General features: G+C 43.9%; 1 protein-coding gene across 2 annotated transcripts in view; it reads left to right on the forward strand.

The window, feature by feature from the left end:
* The window catches only part of LOC140465923 (aquaporin-2-like), a 72,100-nt gene that overhangs the window by 26,116 nt on the left and 27,758 nt on the right, over positions 1–18,226 (forward strand). Inside the window, exon 4 of one of the 2 annotated variants that reach the window (XR_011955189.1) lies at positions 17,315–17,385. Coding sequence is in view for 1 of the 2 variants with exons in the window: in XM_072561880.1 (XP_072417981.1) it covers positions 10,986–11,141 (156 nt within the window). In the remaining variant the exon portion in view is untranslated. Of the gene's footprint in view, positions 1–10,985; positions 12,231–17,314; positions 17,386–18,226 lie in introns of those variants that run through there. The other variant, XM_072561880.1, reaches the window with a different exon arrangement.

Genomic DNA, 18,226 nt, shown 5'->3' on the forward strand with positions numbered 1-18,226 from the left:
TAAATGTTGTAATTGTACCAGCCCCCACCACTTCATTTGCTAGCTCATATCAAACACGCACCACCCTCTGTGTGAAAAAGATGCCCCTTAGGTCCATTTAAAGTCTTTCCTCTCTCACCCTAAATCTATGCCCTCTAGTTCTGGACTTGCCCACCTCAGGGTTGCCAACTTCATCAAAGACCCATCCCACCCTGATAATATTCTCCTACAACCTCTTCCGTCAGGCAGGAGATACAGAAGCTTGAACACACGCACCAACAGGTTCAGGAACAGCTTCTTGCCCTGCAATTATTAAATTGATGAATGGATTCTCTAACTTCAAATAATGTCAGTCTTGCTTTTGTGCCTCTCCTGTTTAGTAATCTGAATGCCTCACTCTGTCTAAGCACCCTTTGATCTCTGTGCTCTTATTTGCTATGATCTGCCTGCACTGCTCACAAAACAAAGCTTTTCACTGTATTTAGGTACATGTGACTATAACAAATAAAATAAAATAAAGCCACTATCTGGCAGTGACCTTTGTTTGGGATAATTCCTCTCACTCCCCATAATAATATATTGTCCTCTATCATGATCTGGTCCAGAAAGGTTTCAGTTCTGGTTGGGATGGCCCTTTGGTTTGCTTCATCACCAGCAGCTGGTTTAGTTTTGCCAGGACCAGATCTGTTTGTATCCACAGTTGGATATTGTCAGTGATGTCCAGAAAGTTTAAAACAGAACAGACTCTCCCAGTGGAGGCACTACCAGTAGAGTATCTGCCAACAAGAGGTGGCTCAAGGCATCAGCTTTTGCTCCTTGGCCTCCCAGATATTGATCCAACTTGTAATTGTATGCATTTAGAATAAGAGCCACCCCCCGCAACTGAATTCAACCTGAAGCATTGGGTAGAACTGCCTTGTCCTCTTTGAGTTACCCGAGCAGGGGTTTGTGGTCTGTTACAATTTTACATCCCTAAAGGTATTGGTGGAACTTCCTCACGCTAAAGATGACTGCCAAACTTTCCTTCGCTATCTGGGCATTTTTGCGCTCTGCATCAGCCAAAGTCCAGGAAGCCTACACTATTGAATGTTCCTCTCCATTGGGCCACCGGTGAGCCAACACTACCCTGATACCATACGGGGAGGCATCGCATGTCAGCACCAGATCTCGCTTGGGATCGTAGTGTACCAGCACCTTAGACTATGATAGTTACTTCTTCACTTCTGTAAAGGCTACATCTTAGCTACAAGACCATTTTCAGAAGCAGATGTAAAGGGAGCCAGAATGGAGGCCCGGTTTACATATGAAGTTTTCATAAGTGATTACCATAACCAAGGAAATCCTCAGCTCCAGTACATATGTGGAATTGGTGCTCATTTGGTCACCCTCACTTTATCTTCCAATGGGTGTAACCCAATCTTGTCAACTCTGTAGCGTGGGTATGTCACCTTGGGGTGCCCAGAACACACAGTCTGAAGCATACACCTGCATTAGAGAAACATCTTATGACTATGTCTAAGTTCTCTTTAGTAGCCTTCCCTGTTATTAGCATGTCATTCAGATAAATGGTGACCTGGGGTAGACCTTGTAAAAAGGTCTCCATCTGCTGAAAAATTGCAAGGGCTGATGGTACCCCAGATGGCAGTCCCATATGTTGGTACAAATCCTTATGGTTATTAGTTGAAGCATACTTCTAGGAATCCTCATTTAACCACAACTGTAAGTACACATGGCTCATGCCTCTCTCCCTGAAGCATTGATCCCATGCCAGCTTTCTGTACAAGTCCTCTACACAGGAGAGTGGGTTTTTATCCAGCTGCCGGGAGTAGTTTCCCACTTGTTTAAACTCCAATAAGTAGCGAACTAATCCATCGGGCTTCACCATCAGCACAGCCAGTGCTGTTCATTCCTGAAACTGATGATTTGTTTGGTTTCCCGCTTCCTGATTTCTGCTTCTACTTTTGTCTATAAGGCAAGTGGCACTGGGCGGGATTCCAGAATCGTGGAATTGTTTCATGGTCAGTATGGTCAATGGATGAATAAAGATCATAGAATCTCTACAGTGTGGGAACAGGCCATTTGGCCCAACACCAACCCTCTGAAGAGTATCCCACCCAGACCCATTCCCCTACAGTTCCCCTGACTAATGCACCTAACCTACACATCCCTGAATACTATGGGCAATTTAGCATGGTCAATTCACCTGACCTGCTCATCTTTGGATTGTGGGAGGAAACCGGAGCCCCCAGAACATACGCACACAGACATGGGGAGGATGTGCAAACTCCAAACAGATATTCACCTGAGGTTGGAATCAAACCTGGGTCCCTGGGACTGTGAGGCAGCAGTGCTAACCACTGAGCCACTGTGCCACCCAAGGTATTGAGGTTCTAGTCAAAAATAAAAAAGAATTATATATTAGATATAAACAGCTGTGTTAAAACGAATCTCTTGAAGAGTGTAAAGAATGTTGGTGATTATTAGGAGGGCGATCAGGAAGAAAAGAGAGGATGTGAGACAGTCTTGGCAAATAAAGTTAAGGATAATCCAAAGAGATTCTGCAAGTACATTAAGAGCAAGAGAACAGCTAGAGAGAGAGTGGGACCTCTTTAAAATCAATGAGGTCATCTTTGTATTGAACCTCAGTAGATGGAAGAGATATTAAAATAATATTTTGCATCATCTTTTACAGTAGAGAAAGAAGTGGAGGCTAGAGTACTCAAATAAATAAATATTGATGTTTTGAAAACAGTTCACATTACAAAAGAGGAAGTGCTGGAGATCTTAGAAAATATAGTGTATCCTCGGCCTTTGTGAGAAATTAGGGAGGAAATTGCAAGACCCTTACAAAACCATCTGTAAATACAGTGAGGTGCCAAATTACTGGGGAGAAGCTAATGTTCTTTAAGAAGGGATATAAGGAGAAACCTGGCAACTATAGATCTGTGAGTCTAACTTTGGTGGTGGGTAAGTTGTTGGAGGTGATTCTTAAAGATAGGATTTATATGTATTTGGGGAAGCAAGAAATGATTAGGGATAGTCAACATGGCTGTATGTGAGGAAAATTATGTCTCAAGGTTGATGGAGCTTTTTGAGGAAGTAAGCAAGAAGATTTAGGGTGTAGCTTTGCTCGCTGAACTGTAGGTTTGATATCCAGACGTTTCATTACCTGGCTAGGTAACATCATCAGTGGTGACCTCCAAGTGAAGCGAAGCTGTTGTCTCCTGCTTTCTATTTATATGTTTGTCTTGGATGGGGCTCCTGGGGTTTGTGGTGATGTCATTTCCTGTTTGTTTTCTGAGGAGTTGATAGCTAGTATCTAGATCTATGTGTTTGTTTATGGCGTTGTGGTTGGAGTGCCAGGCCTCTAGGAATTCTCTGGCATGTCTTTGCTTAGCCTGTCCCAGGATAGATGTGTTGTCCCAGTCGAATTGGTGGTTTTTTCATCCGTGTGTAGGGCTACGAGGGAGAAAGGGTCGTGTCTTTTTGTGGCTAGCTGGTGTTCGTGTATCCTGGTGGCTAACTTGCTTCCTGTTTATCCTACATAGTATTTATATTGTCCTACATAGTGGCATTAGAAACCACATTGAAGGACAACAAACTCACGGAAGAAACACAATAAATGATCAGACAGACAGTTGCACCTACTCTGAGCCAAAAGAGGGAAGGAAACAAACTGAACACGCAAGAAAAGAAAGCCCTAGAAAACCTCAAAAAAGACGAAAACATTGTTATATTACATGCAGAAAGGGTTGGCTCACAGTCATCCTGAACAGAAGGGACTACATAGAGAAAGCCAATGCACAACACCTACCAACAGGTGGCACTAGACCCGACCTCACAACGAGGAAACAAAATTACATATCTCCTAAGAAAATTACACAATTCCGGACAATTAAACAAGACAGAATTCCAGAAAGCACAGCCGGTCAGGCAGCATCCAAGGAGCTGGAGAATTGATGTTTCAGACATAAGCCCTTCATCATCCATTCTTGATGTTGCCCGACCTGCCGTGCTTTTCCAGCACCACACTCTCGATTCTGTTCAGTTCTGGTAGCCCTGTTTTTGAAAGGATGGTATTAAGCTGGAGAGGGTTCTAAAGAGATTTACCAGGATGTTGCCAGCAATGGAGGATTTGGGATATAAAAATAAATTGGAAAGGCAGGGTCCTTTTTCACTGGAGCTTAGGAGGTTGAGAGATGACCTTATAAAATCATGACGGGGTCAGATAAGGTTAAAGGTATCTTTTCCCTGCGGTGGGAGATTTCAAGACTAGGGGGTATATCTTTAAAGTGACAGGAGAAAGATTTAAAAAGGACATGAGGGGCAATTTATTTAGAGAGTGGTTCATGTGTGAAATGAACTTCCAGAAAAAGTGGTGAATGTGGCTACAGTTAGAACGTTTAAAAGACATTTAAATAAGTACGTGAATAAGAAATGTTTTGAGGAATATGGGTCAAGTGGGAATAGTTGAGTTTAAGATTATGGTCGGCAGGAACTGGTTGGACTGAAGGGTCTGTTTCCGTGCTGTATGACTCTATGCAAGGTGACCCTGGCTCCTTTGATAGTCTGAGAACTTTCCGCGCATTTAGTTGAGATTTCACTCAGCCAGCCACATTCTAATCATAAAATGGTGAGTCCATCAAGGTGTATCTTTCTCAAAAAATTTTACCCCATCAGCAAAGCCCTAAAACAAAGCCAAGCCTTGGCCAAATGGACAATGTTTTCTTCAGGACCCCAGCTGGCAAGCTATTGTGGTTGCTGCTCGTATGCAGATTCAAGACAGGAAAAGAGTCCCACTCGACCCAAATTGAGTAAGAGAATTCATAGGTAATATCCAGGAGAGTGCACACCCTGGAAAGTCCATCTAAATCTGGTTAAATCACTTAGCAACAAATCAAAGCCAACTAAAATAAACGTTTGGTTAAATGGTGACCCAGTTGTCAGGAGGTTGAAACCACCACGACCATTCAGTGATCGCAGAACCAGTCTTTAACAAAATTCACTCTGGACTCCAACCCTTTAGAGTGCGCAAGACCTCAGTTAGACTGAGAACCTATACTGGGAACCTTCACAGACTAAGGTTACAACTTCAGTTCTGGTCTCTTGTGAGAAGCAGCTGTTTCAGTTCCCACTGATTGTAATAAAGAGTCAGGTCCTAGCTTGATGGGACAACATTCACCATGAAATATTCACCATGATTGGCTCAATATATTTCGATTAGAAAATGGTTGTCTGTATGAAGTCCTAATTAGATACCTATACGTTTATCAGGAAGGTTTAGGGACTATCAAAGACCACCTTGCATGTTGACCAGGAAGCGGTTCAGTGATTCTGTAAGGCCCAGCCTGCGCCATTTGCCTTGCGGACAAAATTAGGGCCAGAAACCAGGATGCTGGAGGGCGAGCGAGTGATCAAACCAGTGCAGATTCTGTTCGCTGAGCTGGGAATTGGTGTTGTAGACGTTTCGTCCCCTGTCTAGGTGACATCCTCAGTGCTTGGGAGCCTCCTGTGAAGCGTTTCTGTGATGTTTCCTCCGGCATTTATAGTGATTTGTACCTGCCGCTTCCTGTTGTCAGTTCTAGCTGTCCGCTGCAGTGGCCGGTATATTGGGTCCAGGTCGATGTGCTTATTGATTGAATCTGTGGATGAGTGCCATGCCTTTAGGAATTCCCTGGCTGTTCTGTTTGGCTTGTCCTATAATAGTAGTGTTGTCCCAGTCGAAGTCATGTTGCTTGTCCTCTGCGTGTGTGGATACTAAGGATAGCTGGTCGTGTCGTTCATGGCTAGTTGGTGTTCATGGATGCGGATCGTTAGCTGTCTTCCTGTTTGTCCTATGTAGTGTATTGTGCAGTCCTTGCATGGGATTTTGTACACTATATTGGTTTTGCTCATGCTGGGTATCGGGTCCTTAGTCCTGGTGCGTTGTTGTCTGAGTGTGGCTGTTGGTTTGTGTGCTGTTATGAGTCCTAGTGGTCACAGTAGTCTGGCTGTCAGTTCAGAAATGCTCTTGATGTATGGTAGTGTGGCTAGTCCTTTGGGTTGTGGCATGTCCTCATTCCGTTGTCTTTCCCTTAGGCATCTGTTGATGAAATTGCGGGGGTATCCATTTTTGGCGAATACATTGTATAGGTGTTCTTCCTCTTTTTGCAGTTCTGGTGTACTGCAGTGTGTTGTGGCCCTTTTGAACAGTGTCTTGATGCAACTTCTTTTATGTGTGTTGGGGTGGTTGCTTTCGTAGTTCAAGACTTGGTTTGTGTGTGTGGCTTTCCTGTAAACCTTTGTGGTGAATTCTCCGTTCGGTGTTCTCTGTACCATCACGTCTAGGAATGGGAGTTGGTCGTCCTTTTCTTCCTCTCTTGTGAATCGGATTCCTGTGAGTGTGGCGTTAATGATCCGATGTGTGTTCTCTATTTCTGTGTTTTTAGTGATTACAAAGGTGTCATCCACGTATCTGTCTATGTGTATATTTCTGATGATGTCCAAGAATTCCTGTGTTGATTGTATGGAGTGTCTGGATCCTCTGATCAGGTGTTTCAGTTTCTGCTGTAGTTCTTTAGCCAGTTTGTGTGATGGTGTCCCTGGTAGTGATACTATGGGTCTGAGTGGGATGTCTGGTTTGTGCATTTAGGTAGTCCATAGAATCTGGAGGTGTTGTTGCTTTCAGGTTTCATTCCCTGTAGGTCAAACCTGGTTATCTGTCCGTTTTTTTTGTAGGTTCCTCAGTGTGTTGTTTATCCTATTAGTGAGCTGTGGGGTGGGGTCAAACTCCCTCTTTTGGTAGGTGTTGGTATCTGCAAGTAGTTGTTGTGCTTTTTGGATGTAATCTGCTTTGTCCAGGATGACCGTCATTCTGCCTTTGTCTGCTGGTAGTATGATTATGTTCTTATCGTTTCTTAGTGATTTTAGTGCTTCCCTCTCCTTGGTGTTGAGGTTATGTGTTTGCCTTTCCCTTGTTATTAGCGATACGATACTTTGTCTCACTGTTTGTTGTGTCTCTTCTGTCCATTGTTCCTGAGTGTGCATTCTAGTGCTGCTAGGAAGTCTGCTGTCTTGGCATCCCTGTGGTTGTAATTGAGTCCCTTGGCCAGTATTGTTCTTTCCGTGTCTGTGAGCTGTCTGTGGGAGAGGCTTCTAACCCGGGTGTGTGTTGTGGTGTCCTCTCTGTTGTGTGTTAGTTTGGCCATTTTTTCTTTTAGTGCCGTTTTTTTACGGTGTGGGGTCCTGTTCCGTCCTAAGGTGACGGCCTGTTCTATGGTCCGGGTCCATTCCTGATTGGTGGTTTTTGAAATTAACGGAGAACTCACCACAAAGGTATACAGGAAAGCCACACACACAGACCAAATTCTAAACTATGAAAGCAACCACTCCAACACACACAAAAGAAATTGCATCAAGACACTGTTCAAAAGGGCCATAACACACTGCAGTACACCAGAACTACAAAAAGAGGAAGAAGAAGAACACCTATATAATGTATTTGCCAAAAACAGATACCCCTGCAATTTCATCAACAGATGCCTAAGGGAAAGACAACAGAATGAGGACATGCCACATACCAAAGGACTAGCCACACTACCATACATCAAAAACGTTTCTGAACTGACAGCCAGACTACTGCGATCACTATGACTCATAACAGCACACAAACCAACAGCCACTCTCAGACAACAACTCACCAGGCCGAAGAACCCGATGAGCAAAACCAATGTAGTGTACAAAATCCCATGCAAGGACTGCACAAAACACTACATAGGACAAACAGGAAGACAGCTAACGATCCGCATCCATGAACACCAACTAGCCACGAAACGACACAACCAGCTATCCTTCGTAGCCACACACTCAGATGACAAGCAACATGAGTTCGACTGGGACAACACTGCTATTATAGGCCTAGCCAAACAGAGAACAGCCAGGGAATTCCTAGAGGCATGGCACTCGTCCACAGATTCAATCAACAAACACATCGACCTGGACCCAATATACTGGCCACTGCAACGGACAGCTGGAACTGACAACCGGAAGCGGCAGAGACAAACCACTATAAATGCCGGAGGAAAGATCACAGAAGCGCTTCACAGGAGGCTCCCAAGCACTGAGGATATCACCGAGACAGGGGATGAAACGTCTGCAACACAAATTCCCAGCTCGGCGAACAGAACCACAACAACGAGCACCCGAGTTACAAATCTTCTCCCAGACTTTGAACCAGTGCAGATTGTGGAATGGGCAGCATCAGTCATACAGATTGTAAAGCCTGACCACTCAGTTCCCCTTTGTGGGGATTTTAAACAAACAGTAAACCTCTTCTCATAACCAGATAAATACCCAATCCCTCACACAGAGGATTTTTATGCAAAGCTAATGGAGGAGCTGTCCTTCCTGAAGCTGTATAAGAGCCATGTGTATTTGCAGTTGCAATTAGATGAAGACTCCTGAGGTAGTGGTGGATGTGAATACAATTATATTTTGACTGGACCTTTATATCCTCTCGATGTCCTTCTTACTTTTTGCTGGAGCTCATTTTAGACCAAAAGGAGGCATAAGAATTTACACAATTCAAAGGTGTATTTAATGCTGTCCAAGTGAAGGTTCCTAGTCACACTTTATGTTCTAGTCGCTGTGTCTAGCAGTGATCTTGTTGATGGGTTCTGTCACTGCCAGTGCTGCTGTGATCTCTTCCTGTGTTGAATTGGGGTGTGATTGGGAATTGGCTCTTTTTTTTACTTGATTAGGACATTTGGCATGCTGACAAATTTTCTTAGCCATCTATTTGGCTTCTCTTTTGGATGAGAATATTGGAGGAATGGTTACTAAGTTCGTGGTTGGCCCCAAAAGTGGTGGCAGTAGAGAAGGTTTCTAAGATTAAAAAGGGATCGTGATCAAATGGGTCAATGGGTTGAAAAATGGCAGATGGAGTTCAATCTGGATAAATGTGAGGAACTGCATTAGTTACAACAAACAAGGGTAAAGCTTATACAATTAATGGTAAGACCTAGTGTAGTTCCATAGAACAGATCGACCTGGGGTGCAGGTGCTTAATCCTTTAAAGTTTGCATCATGTATAGACAGGGTGGTTAAAAAGGCATTTAGCACACTTGCCTTCATTGTTCAGTCCTTTGAGACTGGGAGTTGGGACATGAAGTTAAGGTTGTGTAGGGCATTGGTGAAGCTTCTTCTAGAGTACTGTGTCCAATTCTAGTCACCCAGTTATAGGAAGGATATTATTAAGTTGGAGAGGTTTCAGAAGAGATCTACCAGGATGTTGTTAAGTATAGAAAGTTTGAGTTATAAAGAAGGGCTGGAGAGGCTGGGACATTTTTCTCTGGAGCGTATGAGGTTAACAGGTGACCTAATAGAAGTTTATAAAATAATGAGAGGTATAGATAGAGTTGATGGTAATTGTCTTTTCTGGAAGATGGGGAATTTCAAGAATAGAGGACACATCTTTCAGGAGAGAAGAGAGAGCTTTAAAAAAGAAATAAGGCAATTTTTTTTACAAAGAGAGTGGTTTGCCTGTGGAATGAAATTCCTGAGGAAGTGGTGGATGCAGGTACAATGGATACATGAATTGGAAAGGTTTGAAGGGATATGGGCCTGGAGCAGGCAGGTGGAAATAGTTTACTTTGGGTCATGATTGGCATCAACTGGTTGAACCAAGGGGTCTGTTTCCACGCTGTACGACTCTACGACTCTTTCACTATGATACAGTTTAATCAGTCAGTAAGCTCAACGGCTTCTTTCCTTCCAAAACTTAGACCTCTCTTTCAAGATTTCCCTTTGGATCTATTAATGCTTTACCTGGGACCGTGTGGAAGAGGGAGTGAATGTAAGAGAAATGAGGGTCAGTTGTGTGAGGGGATAAGGACAAAGGAGTGAAGGTGAAGGGTGAGGGTTGGGGTGGAGCAGTGAGGGGATAGTGAGGACAGGGAGTGACAGGTTAGGTAGAGCTGGATTTAAAGTGGTCAGACAGGATGCTGATTGCCTTGGGAACATCAGGCTGACATATTTTGGGAAAGCCTTTTAACCTGCTTGACAGGACATGGCTCATCTTGGGCCTAACACAGGAGATCCCTGCTCCACATGACTTAGTCCTGAAGCTGTACAATCCCAGCTGCTGGAAATCTTGAGAAAGAGGTCGGATAGTGACTTTGGGATCGTCCCATCTCCTGATTCCCACCTCCCATATGAAAATCCAATCCCAAATGTCAATCATTTCATCATCTGGTCAAACCCAAGATAAAGTCCTAATTTTGGCTTCACGGAGAGCTGACTAAGTCCCTGCCAAAGGAGCTGACTCAACCCCCAATAACCTTCTCAGATTCAACTCTCAAATTTAAAGTCACATCCCACTGCCAACCTTTCCCTGCTCAAAGTGTGGACTAATACATGGCCATGATGTGAGTGATTAGGATTGGCCAAGGTAACTGTCTCTCAGTTGAGAAGGATGGATCACATTAGAGAATCCCTATAGTGTAGAAGCAGGCCATTCATCCCATTGAGTCAATACCGCCCCTCCAAACAGCATCCCACCCGGACCCATGCCCCTATCCTATTCCTGTAAGCTTGCATTTCCCATGACTAATTCACCTGGCCTCCACATCCCTGAACACTATGGGCAATTTAGCATGGCCAATCCACCTGACCTGCACATCTTTGGACTGTGGGAGGAAACCAGAACACCCGGAGGAAACTCACATAGACACAGGGAAAATGTGCACAGTCTCCCAAGGCTGGTATCAAACCCAAATCCCTGGCACTGTGAGGCAGAAGTACTGCCCTGCATTGTCCTCTCATTCTTCAGCTTGTCATGGGCAAAGTAGCAATTGCCTCTTTGAGACTTATCAATAATTATACAGCTTCCACCAAAGAATTAAACTGCTGCAGCTTTGCACACAGAAGATTGTTAACTTCAGGATGTTTTATTTATCGTTTTACACTGACCAGCTCAGATCACAGGCTGCAGCTTGAGAAATTAAATTGCATCTGTTGTGTTGTTGCAGATTTTTTGGGTGGGACCCATGCTCGGTGGAGTCTTGGCTGTGATCGTGTACAACTTATTGTTGAGGGCAAAGAGGATCAGGTGCAGAGACTGTCTGAAGTCACTGAGCACTGAGCACAAGGGGGAATTCAACATGGAGTCAAAACCCTCAATATAAAACCTGAGAACAGAGCTGCTGCACTGCAAACCAATTATGTGGCTATAACTGCACTGCCTGATGGCAATATCATATATAAACTTTAGCACCTTTTCGTCATCATTACATTGTTAAAATCAGTCACTTATGTAAATAAATATCAGTTCTTTGATTTTCTGTATTTACACATCTATTTAAGTATTGATGTCAAATTTTGTCAAAGGTTCTTTTTTCTTATACCAATCAGGACAATTCGTGAAAAATCCAAATTAAAAATAAAACAGCACTTATACTGAATGAGAGATAGTTGGTTGCCAAATGGACCCTTGTTGGTAGAGGCCTTGCTGTGGAGAATGCACTAGTTAATAATGGCTGCCAAGCTTTGTTTAAATTTTGTTGACTCTGATTGGTCAAAGCATTTCAGTGAGAAATGAATCAGAAAATGACTGGTAACTATTGTGTTGAATGGAAACAGGTGCAATGTTCTTCCTCTGCAAAGAACAGACTTTTGTGTATTACTATATGTCTTGACAGATCAGAGTTAGACTGTCTTGTTCAAAATGTAATCAAATTTTGACAATTAGCTACAAACCATCAAATCTCTTATAGATGTTGTTTTCCAATTACTTCTGTTTTTCTCGTGAGCAGATATAATGAGTGCAAGACCTTTGACAAAATCTGTCTTTTCTCATCAGTATTCAAGTTCTTTACTGTCAAACAACTACTTATATTTAACAAAAATAGAAATTGCTGGAAAAGCTTAGCAGGCCTGGCAGCATCTGTGGAGAGAAATCAGAGTTAATATTTTGGGCTGAGTTACCCTTCCTCAGAATCTCCATCAGTTCTGAGGAAGGGTCACTCGACCTGAAACATTCACTCTGTTGTCTCTCCACAGATGCTGCCAGACCTGCTGAGCTTTTCCAGCATTTCTGTTTTCATTTCTGATTTACAGCATCTGTAGTTCTTTCAGTTTTTACTTATATTTAAATCGTGCTCAAGTAAGTTGTGTTTCTCTGCTGTGTTTAACAAATGTGATGATTGGGGACAGAGAGGTATTGCGGTAACACTCTGCTATTCACAAGAACATGAAATTAAATAAAATGTCAATCACAGGAGTTCAGCTGTTCAATAACTCAATGCGACCAGCAAATGACCCAAGCAGTTCGCTGGCCATTGATTAATGGATCCAATCAAATGTAACCTTACATTTGACAGATCAGGTTGTACAATGAGACAAAAGCTCAATCATAAAGAAAAGATCCAACATTATTCTCACAGGTTAGCAACATCAAACTGAGCAACTTGGAAAACAGCGTACAGTTCTGGTCACCACATTACCAGAAGGATGTGGATGCTTTGGAGATGGTGCAGAGGAGGTTCACCAGGATGTTGCCTGATATGGAGGGCACTAGCTATGAAGAGAGGTTGAGTAGATTAGGATTATTTTCATTAGTAAAATGGAAGTTACTAATGGGGGCCTGATTGAGGTCTACAAAATCATGAGACATATAGACAGGGCGGATAGCAAGAAGCTTTTTCCCAAAGTGGGGGACTGAATTACTAGGGGTCACGAGTTCAAGGGGAGAGGGGAAAAGTTTAAGGGAGATATGTGTGGAAAGTTCTTTATGCAGAGGGTGGTAGGTAACTGGAATGACAGCAAAGGTGTAGAGGCGGGCATGATAGCATCATTTAAGATGTATTTAGACAGATACATGAATGGGCAGGGAACAGAGTGATACAGGCAACAGGTTTAGATAGAGGATCTGGATTGGCACAGATTTGGAGGGCCGAAGGGCCTGTTCCTTTGCTTTAATGTTCTTTGTTCTTTGTTTGCAACACCACAGCCAAATCCCATGATCTGCATCATGGAAACAGGCCAGATCGCACTGGTATCCATCCTTCATCGAAATCTCGACTGATGTTCAATGTCAACTGTTTGCACTGCAGTAACCACCCTCCCAAGTACTTAGTAAAGGTGCAGGGGAACACCATCACTTGCAAGTGTGAAATCAAGCCACACATCTTAATTTCTCACCATTTCTTCATTGCCATAGTCAAAATCTTGGTAGTCCCTTGCCAACAGTAGAGTGTACCCACATGGATTGCAGTGATTCAATCTCACAGTCACATCCACAAGGGTGATTTTAGTAAGGGGAAATAAATACAGGTCTAGTCACTGCTGCCTACAACCTGTGAATGAATTAAACAGAAAGGAGAATGCATCCAAACTGCTGATCAAGGTTTTGGCTAGAACCAAGCAGGCTGAAAATGGACACTGCTGGGGGAGCGATGCTATTTGTCACAGGTCTTTTATTGATTGATGCCATGTTGAGTTCAGGTCTCTTATTGATTGCGAGTTCAGAGTTCAGGTCTTTAATGAATTGATGCCATGCTGAGTTCAGGTCAAGGAGGAAGCAAAGTATTCATGCTTGGACTTCAAAGTAACATCATTTGTTATTAATTAAACAAAATTGTTTAGGTACAGTAAAAGACCTCTTGTTACATTAGAGAGTATTCATATCCATGTGCTCCTGAGAGAACATTGCAGTCTAGCCTGATGCAAATTTCTTCTAGGTTATTCTAAAGTTGACCATGCTCAGTGATATAGAGCTTTATAATATCATGGAAAAGTTAGTCTAGGTTCCATGTGCCCTTCACAACAAGAGTTTGAGATGTGACAGATGTATTGCCTCACAGGATCTCAGTTAGATGAGCTGTACTTGCCTGTGCAGGTATTTTGCCAGAAATGGTCCTCTCAGTCTCCCAGTGAACTCTGGGTACGGTGAGGCTGGTGGTGGTGGTGCTGGGGGGGGGGGGTGGGGGGGTGGGGAGGGCGGGGTGGTGCAGGGGCACTTGTTGTCAAGGCATACAGGTTTATTTTTTGGGCCTGCACTGAAGCACTGAGGAAAGCTGGGCGGCACGGTGGCACAGTGGTTAGCACTACTGCCTCACAGCGCCAGAGACCCAGGTTCAAGTCCCACCTCAGGCAACTGTCTGTGTGGAGTTTGCACATTCTCCAAGTGCTCCGGTTTCCTCCCACAGTCCAAAGATGTGCAGGTCAGGTGAATTGGCCATGCTAAATTGCCCGTAGTGTTAGGTAAGGGGTAAATGTAGGGGTATGGGTGGGTTGCGCTTCAGTGGTTCAGTGTGAACTTGTTGGGCCGAAGGGCCTGTTTCCACACTGTAGTCTAAACTACATCAGAGGCCAGGACTTGTGACACCAGCACCATTCCCTAAGCAAGAATCCTGCCTCAACAGGCTTAGGCTATCAGCCACCTGCCCACAGCTCTGCCCATCTTCTCCAGCTGCAGTGCCAGTACTAGCTGCTACTGAGTCTCCAATACTCTAGGCTGGCAGCTTACTGGGCAGGAGCTGTGGCAGTTTAGCAACAGCCTCAGATGTGGCCACCATCTGAGAGAGATGGTCACCACTTTCAGTATGAGAGACTTCAGGTGCCTTCCAAAACCTAAGCCATTTCATGTGCATTGCTATAATCCAGAACGTACATTGTCCCCAACACCCACAGTGTGCACAGCTCCTAGGCAGAGTGTATTATCACTCACAGCCAGAGTGTAAATAGTTCCCAGGAGCAGTATCCACAGCTCCTAGCTAAGAGCATATGCAACTCCCATCCATAGTGCACGCAGCTCCCGACCAAAGTAATCCCATATCTGAACCTGTACTGACAGTGTGTAATCTAGCAAGTGCAACACATTCTAATCTGCACAATTTGGCATCTGAATCATACCCTGCCCTTTTTAAAAAATAGCTCTTGCTAGTCCCCAAGGTTGAGGTAAGAAACATCAGGAGCCTTCCTGCTCCTGATTATAATCCATTGGCCTAAGATTGAGAAGGACCGGTAGCTGCAATTTCTGATATTAGTCACTTCCCGCTGTTGTCAAAATGACAGAGGGATCATTGGAGGGGCCATGGCAGTGTTGCTTACTCACTGACTCTAGGATTGAGGAAGGAATATCAGGAAGAGCCCCTCCTGATTGGTCAGTCTCTTAGTCTTCATCATTACCAAATTGCCTGGTTCAAAACATTGCCCAGTTTTCCTACTCCTGGTCTAAGCTTATTGACCCTGAGACTCAGAGAGAGCATTCTAATCTGATCCCTGCCCATGATCAAACAGCTGAACCTCTGCCCTGCTCCTGATTCCTGCCCTGACTAGAATAGAGAATACTAACCTGGGATTTTGTTCCTGGCCTGTAGTTAGGGAGCTAGGAGCCTCACCCAGTATCCTTGTTTCTGCTCCATACTCTTTGAAAGGAGATAGACTGGAAATGCATTAAACTGGATCCCAGCTATTGGTTATGACCCACTTAACTGAGATGAAGAGTCCGGTTCATTGAAAGAAAAATGTTGTCCCTGCCCCTGCTCCCATCTCTCCCCCCCTTAGCTCACTAAAGTGAAAATACATCAGCAAGCTGCTTACTGTTCTTTCAATTAAAGATTCCACATTCATTGAATGTCTCTGCTCAGCAGACAAACATAAATCTGATTACCCACTCTCCTGCCACTTTAATTCTTTTCCCTCCAGCACTCTGTCCTCAACCTGTACCAATGAAACTCATTGGAGGTTGAGGAACAGCAGTTAATCTTTCAGTTCAGCACTTCACAGTCTTTTAGACTCAACATGAAATTCAACAATGATGGGCAGCATGGTGGCACAGTGGTTAGCACTGCTGCCTCACAGCGCCAGAGACCCAGGTTCAATTCCCGCCTCAGGCAACAGTCTGTGTGGAGTTTGCACATTCTCCCCGTGTCTGCGTGGGTTTCCTTCGGGTGCTCTGGTTTCCTCCTACAGTCCAAAAATGTGCAGGTCAGGTGAATTGGCCATGCTAAATTGCCCGTAGTGTTAGTTGAAGGGGTAAACGTAGGAGGGGAATGGGTCTGGGTGGGTTGCTCTTCAGAGGGTCAATGTGGACTTGTTGGGCTGAACAGCCTGTTTCCACACTGTAAGTAATCTAATCTAATCTAAACAATTTCCGATCTTAACCACCAGTCATGGCTTCTCAGTTGGCAGCTGCTGTTAGTGAGATATTTACACCTCCTCTCGATTCATTCTCTGTATCTTGCCTTAGACCGTCATCTCTTTTGTCATCGGCTCTCTGTACCATCTACCCCATCACAGATGTCCCATTTTAAAAAAAAAATTTCTATTGAAGAATTTTTCTTTACAAAATTAGAAAGTTACAGAAACATTAAAACATAGCATCATTACATCAAAAACACCAATAAACAATAAATCAACTACGATACTACTCTACAAAAGAAATCAAAACTACACTTACTACAAATCAATAAAGAAATAAGTAACACTGCTCAGCTCAACAAGACCATAGCTCTCAACCTTCGACAGCATCAATTATTAAATCCACATTTGTTGAAATTCTTCCACTCATAGCCTTAGATTTATCAGACCAAACCACCATGGCTAGACAAAAGCCTAATCAAAATGGCGGACAGATCTGCTTTCAAATAATTCAAAAAGGGCTGCCAAATCTTGTAAAACATGTCTGTTTTCTGATGCACCATGTTTGTAAGAAAGTCCAAAGGAATGCATTCCATAATTAATGTTACACCACCCCGACAGACCCAGGGGGTTCTCAGACACCTAGCACATCAGAATGTTCTTCCTCGTATAAAAAGTGAGGATGTTAAAAAGCTTCTTCTCCTGTACATCTAAGGGAGGTAAATTTGGCAAACCCAGGAGCAAAGAGACCAGGTCCACCTTGACTTTGGTCCCCAAGACCTCCTCTATTACTCCTGCCACAGCACTCCAATACATACAGAGCCTGTGGTAGGACCACAGACAATGAGTGAGGGTACCTGTATTTATTTTACACTTGGGATACATTGAAGACACACCCTGCATAAATTTTGCAAGATGGTCTGGGGCCAGATGAGCCCTATGAAGAGACTTTAACTGGGTCCTATTACATATCGAAATCCTCCTTGCATTTTCACAAGTGATCTCAGCTCCTAACTCTCCCTCCCAGACCTCACATAGACACTCAATGTCACCCGAGGAATCTCTCCCCAACAAATGATAGAGAGTACAGAGGAACCTCGATTATCTGAATATCAATTATCTGAATTTCAGATTATCTGAAGAAGATTTCAATGTCCCAATAGAAACATTACATCAAAGTGGTGTTACCAACACTGATCGCGTCTTTTGTTTACAGTGATTAAAAGTGAACTCAGCTTACTGAAATGCTGCCGAGAACAGTCCTGGACATCGGATATGGGAGCCCAGGTACACTCTCCAAATGACTGACCTCCCCCACTCCTCCCTCTCCCCACACTTGCCCTGGAATTCTACAGAGGGGTGTACCCTAAACCCCACTTCCCCAGATAATCCCTCTAACATTGTCCTGCACAGGGCAAAGGTGGAACCTGTCAAAAAGTTGCAGTAAAAAGTTGTATGCGTGGCTTTGCGCGTGTGCACGTTTGTATGCATGTGTACGCACGCTACTTGGAGACTCACACACCCCAAAGGCAGCAGCAATCTTGCTGTTCGTGTCCAGTCTGGCTGCTCCGGGGGTGGATGGGGGCTCACAGGGCTAATGGGGTCAGGTCGGCCAGGTCAGACAGGGTTGGGGGTTGCATGCAGTGTGCTGCTGCCTAGCCTCCTGAACATGGAGCAGGCTTATTGTGTCAGTCCCATCGAACTGGTGTGTGTGTGTGTGTCCGTCTGTGTGTGTGCTTGTGATATATATGTGTGTGTGTCTGTGTGTGTGTCTGTGTGTGAGATATATATATATGTGTGTGTGTGTGTCTGTGTGTGTGAGATATATTTATGTGTGTGTGCGTGTGTGAGATATATATATATATATATATGTGTGTGTGTATGGATGTGTGTGTGTGTGTGTGGGTGGGTGGGGTGGTAGGCGTGCGCGGAGGCTTCAGCAATGCTGCTCAGAAACAAACCCTGAGACAGAGAGAGGGAGCAAGGCAGGAAGAACAAGGAAAAAGGAAACTTCAGATAACTCTGAGCCTCAGAGGAGAGTTATTGAATCAATTAACTGAATAATCAATTATTCGAACAAAATATTACCCGCCCATCTTGTTAGGATAATTGAGGTTCCTCTGTACTC

Source organism: Chiloscyllium punctatum, chromosome 42 (genome assembly GCF_047496795.1).
Source record: "Chiloscyllium punctatum isolate Juve2018m chromosome 42, sChiPun1.3, whole genome shotgun sequence".
NCBI lineage: Eukaryota > Metazoa > Chordata > Chondrichthyes > Orectolobiformes > Hemiscylliidae > Chiloscyllium > Chiloscyllium punctatum.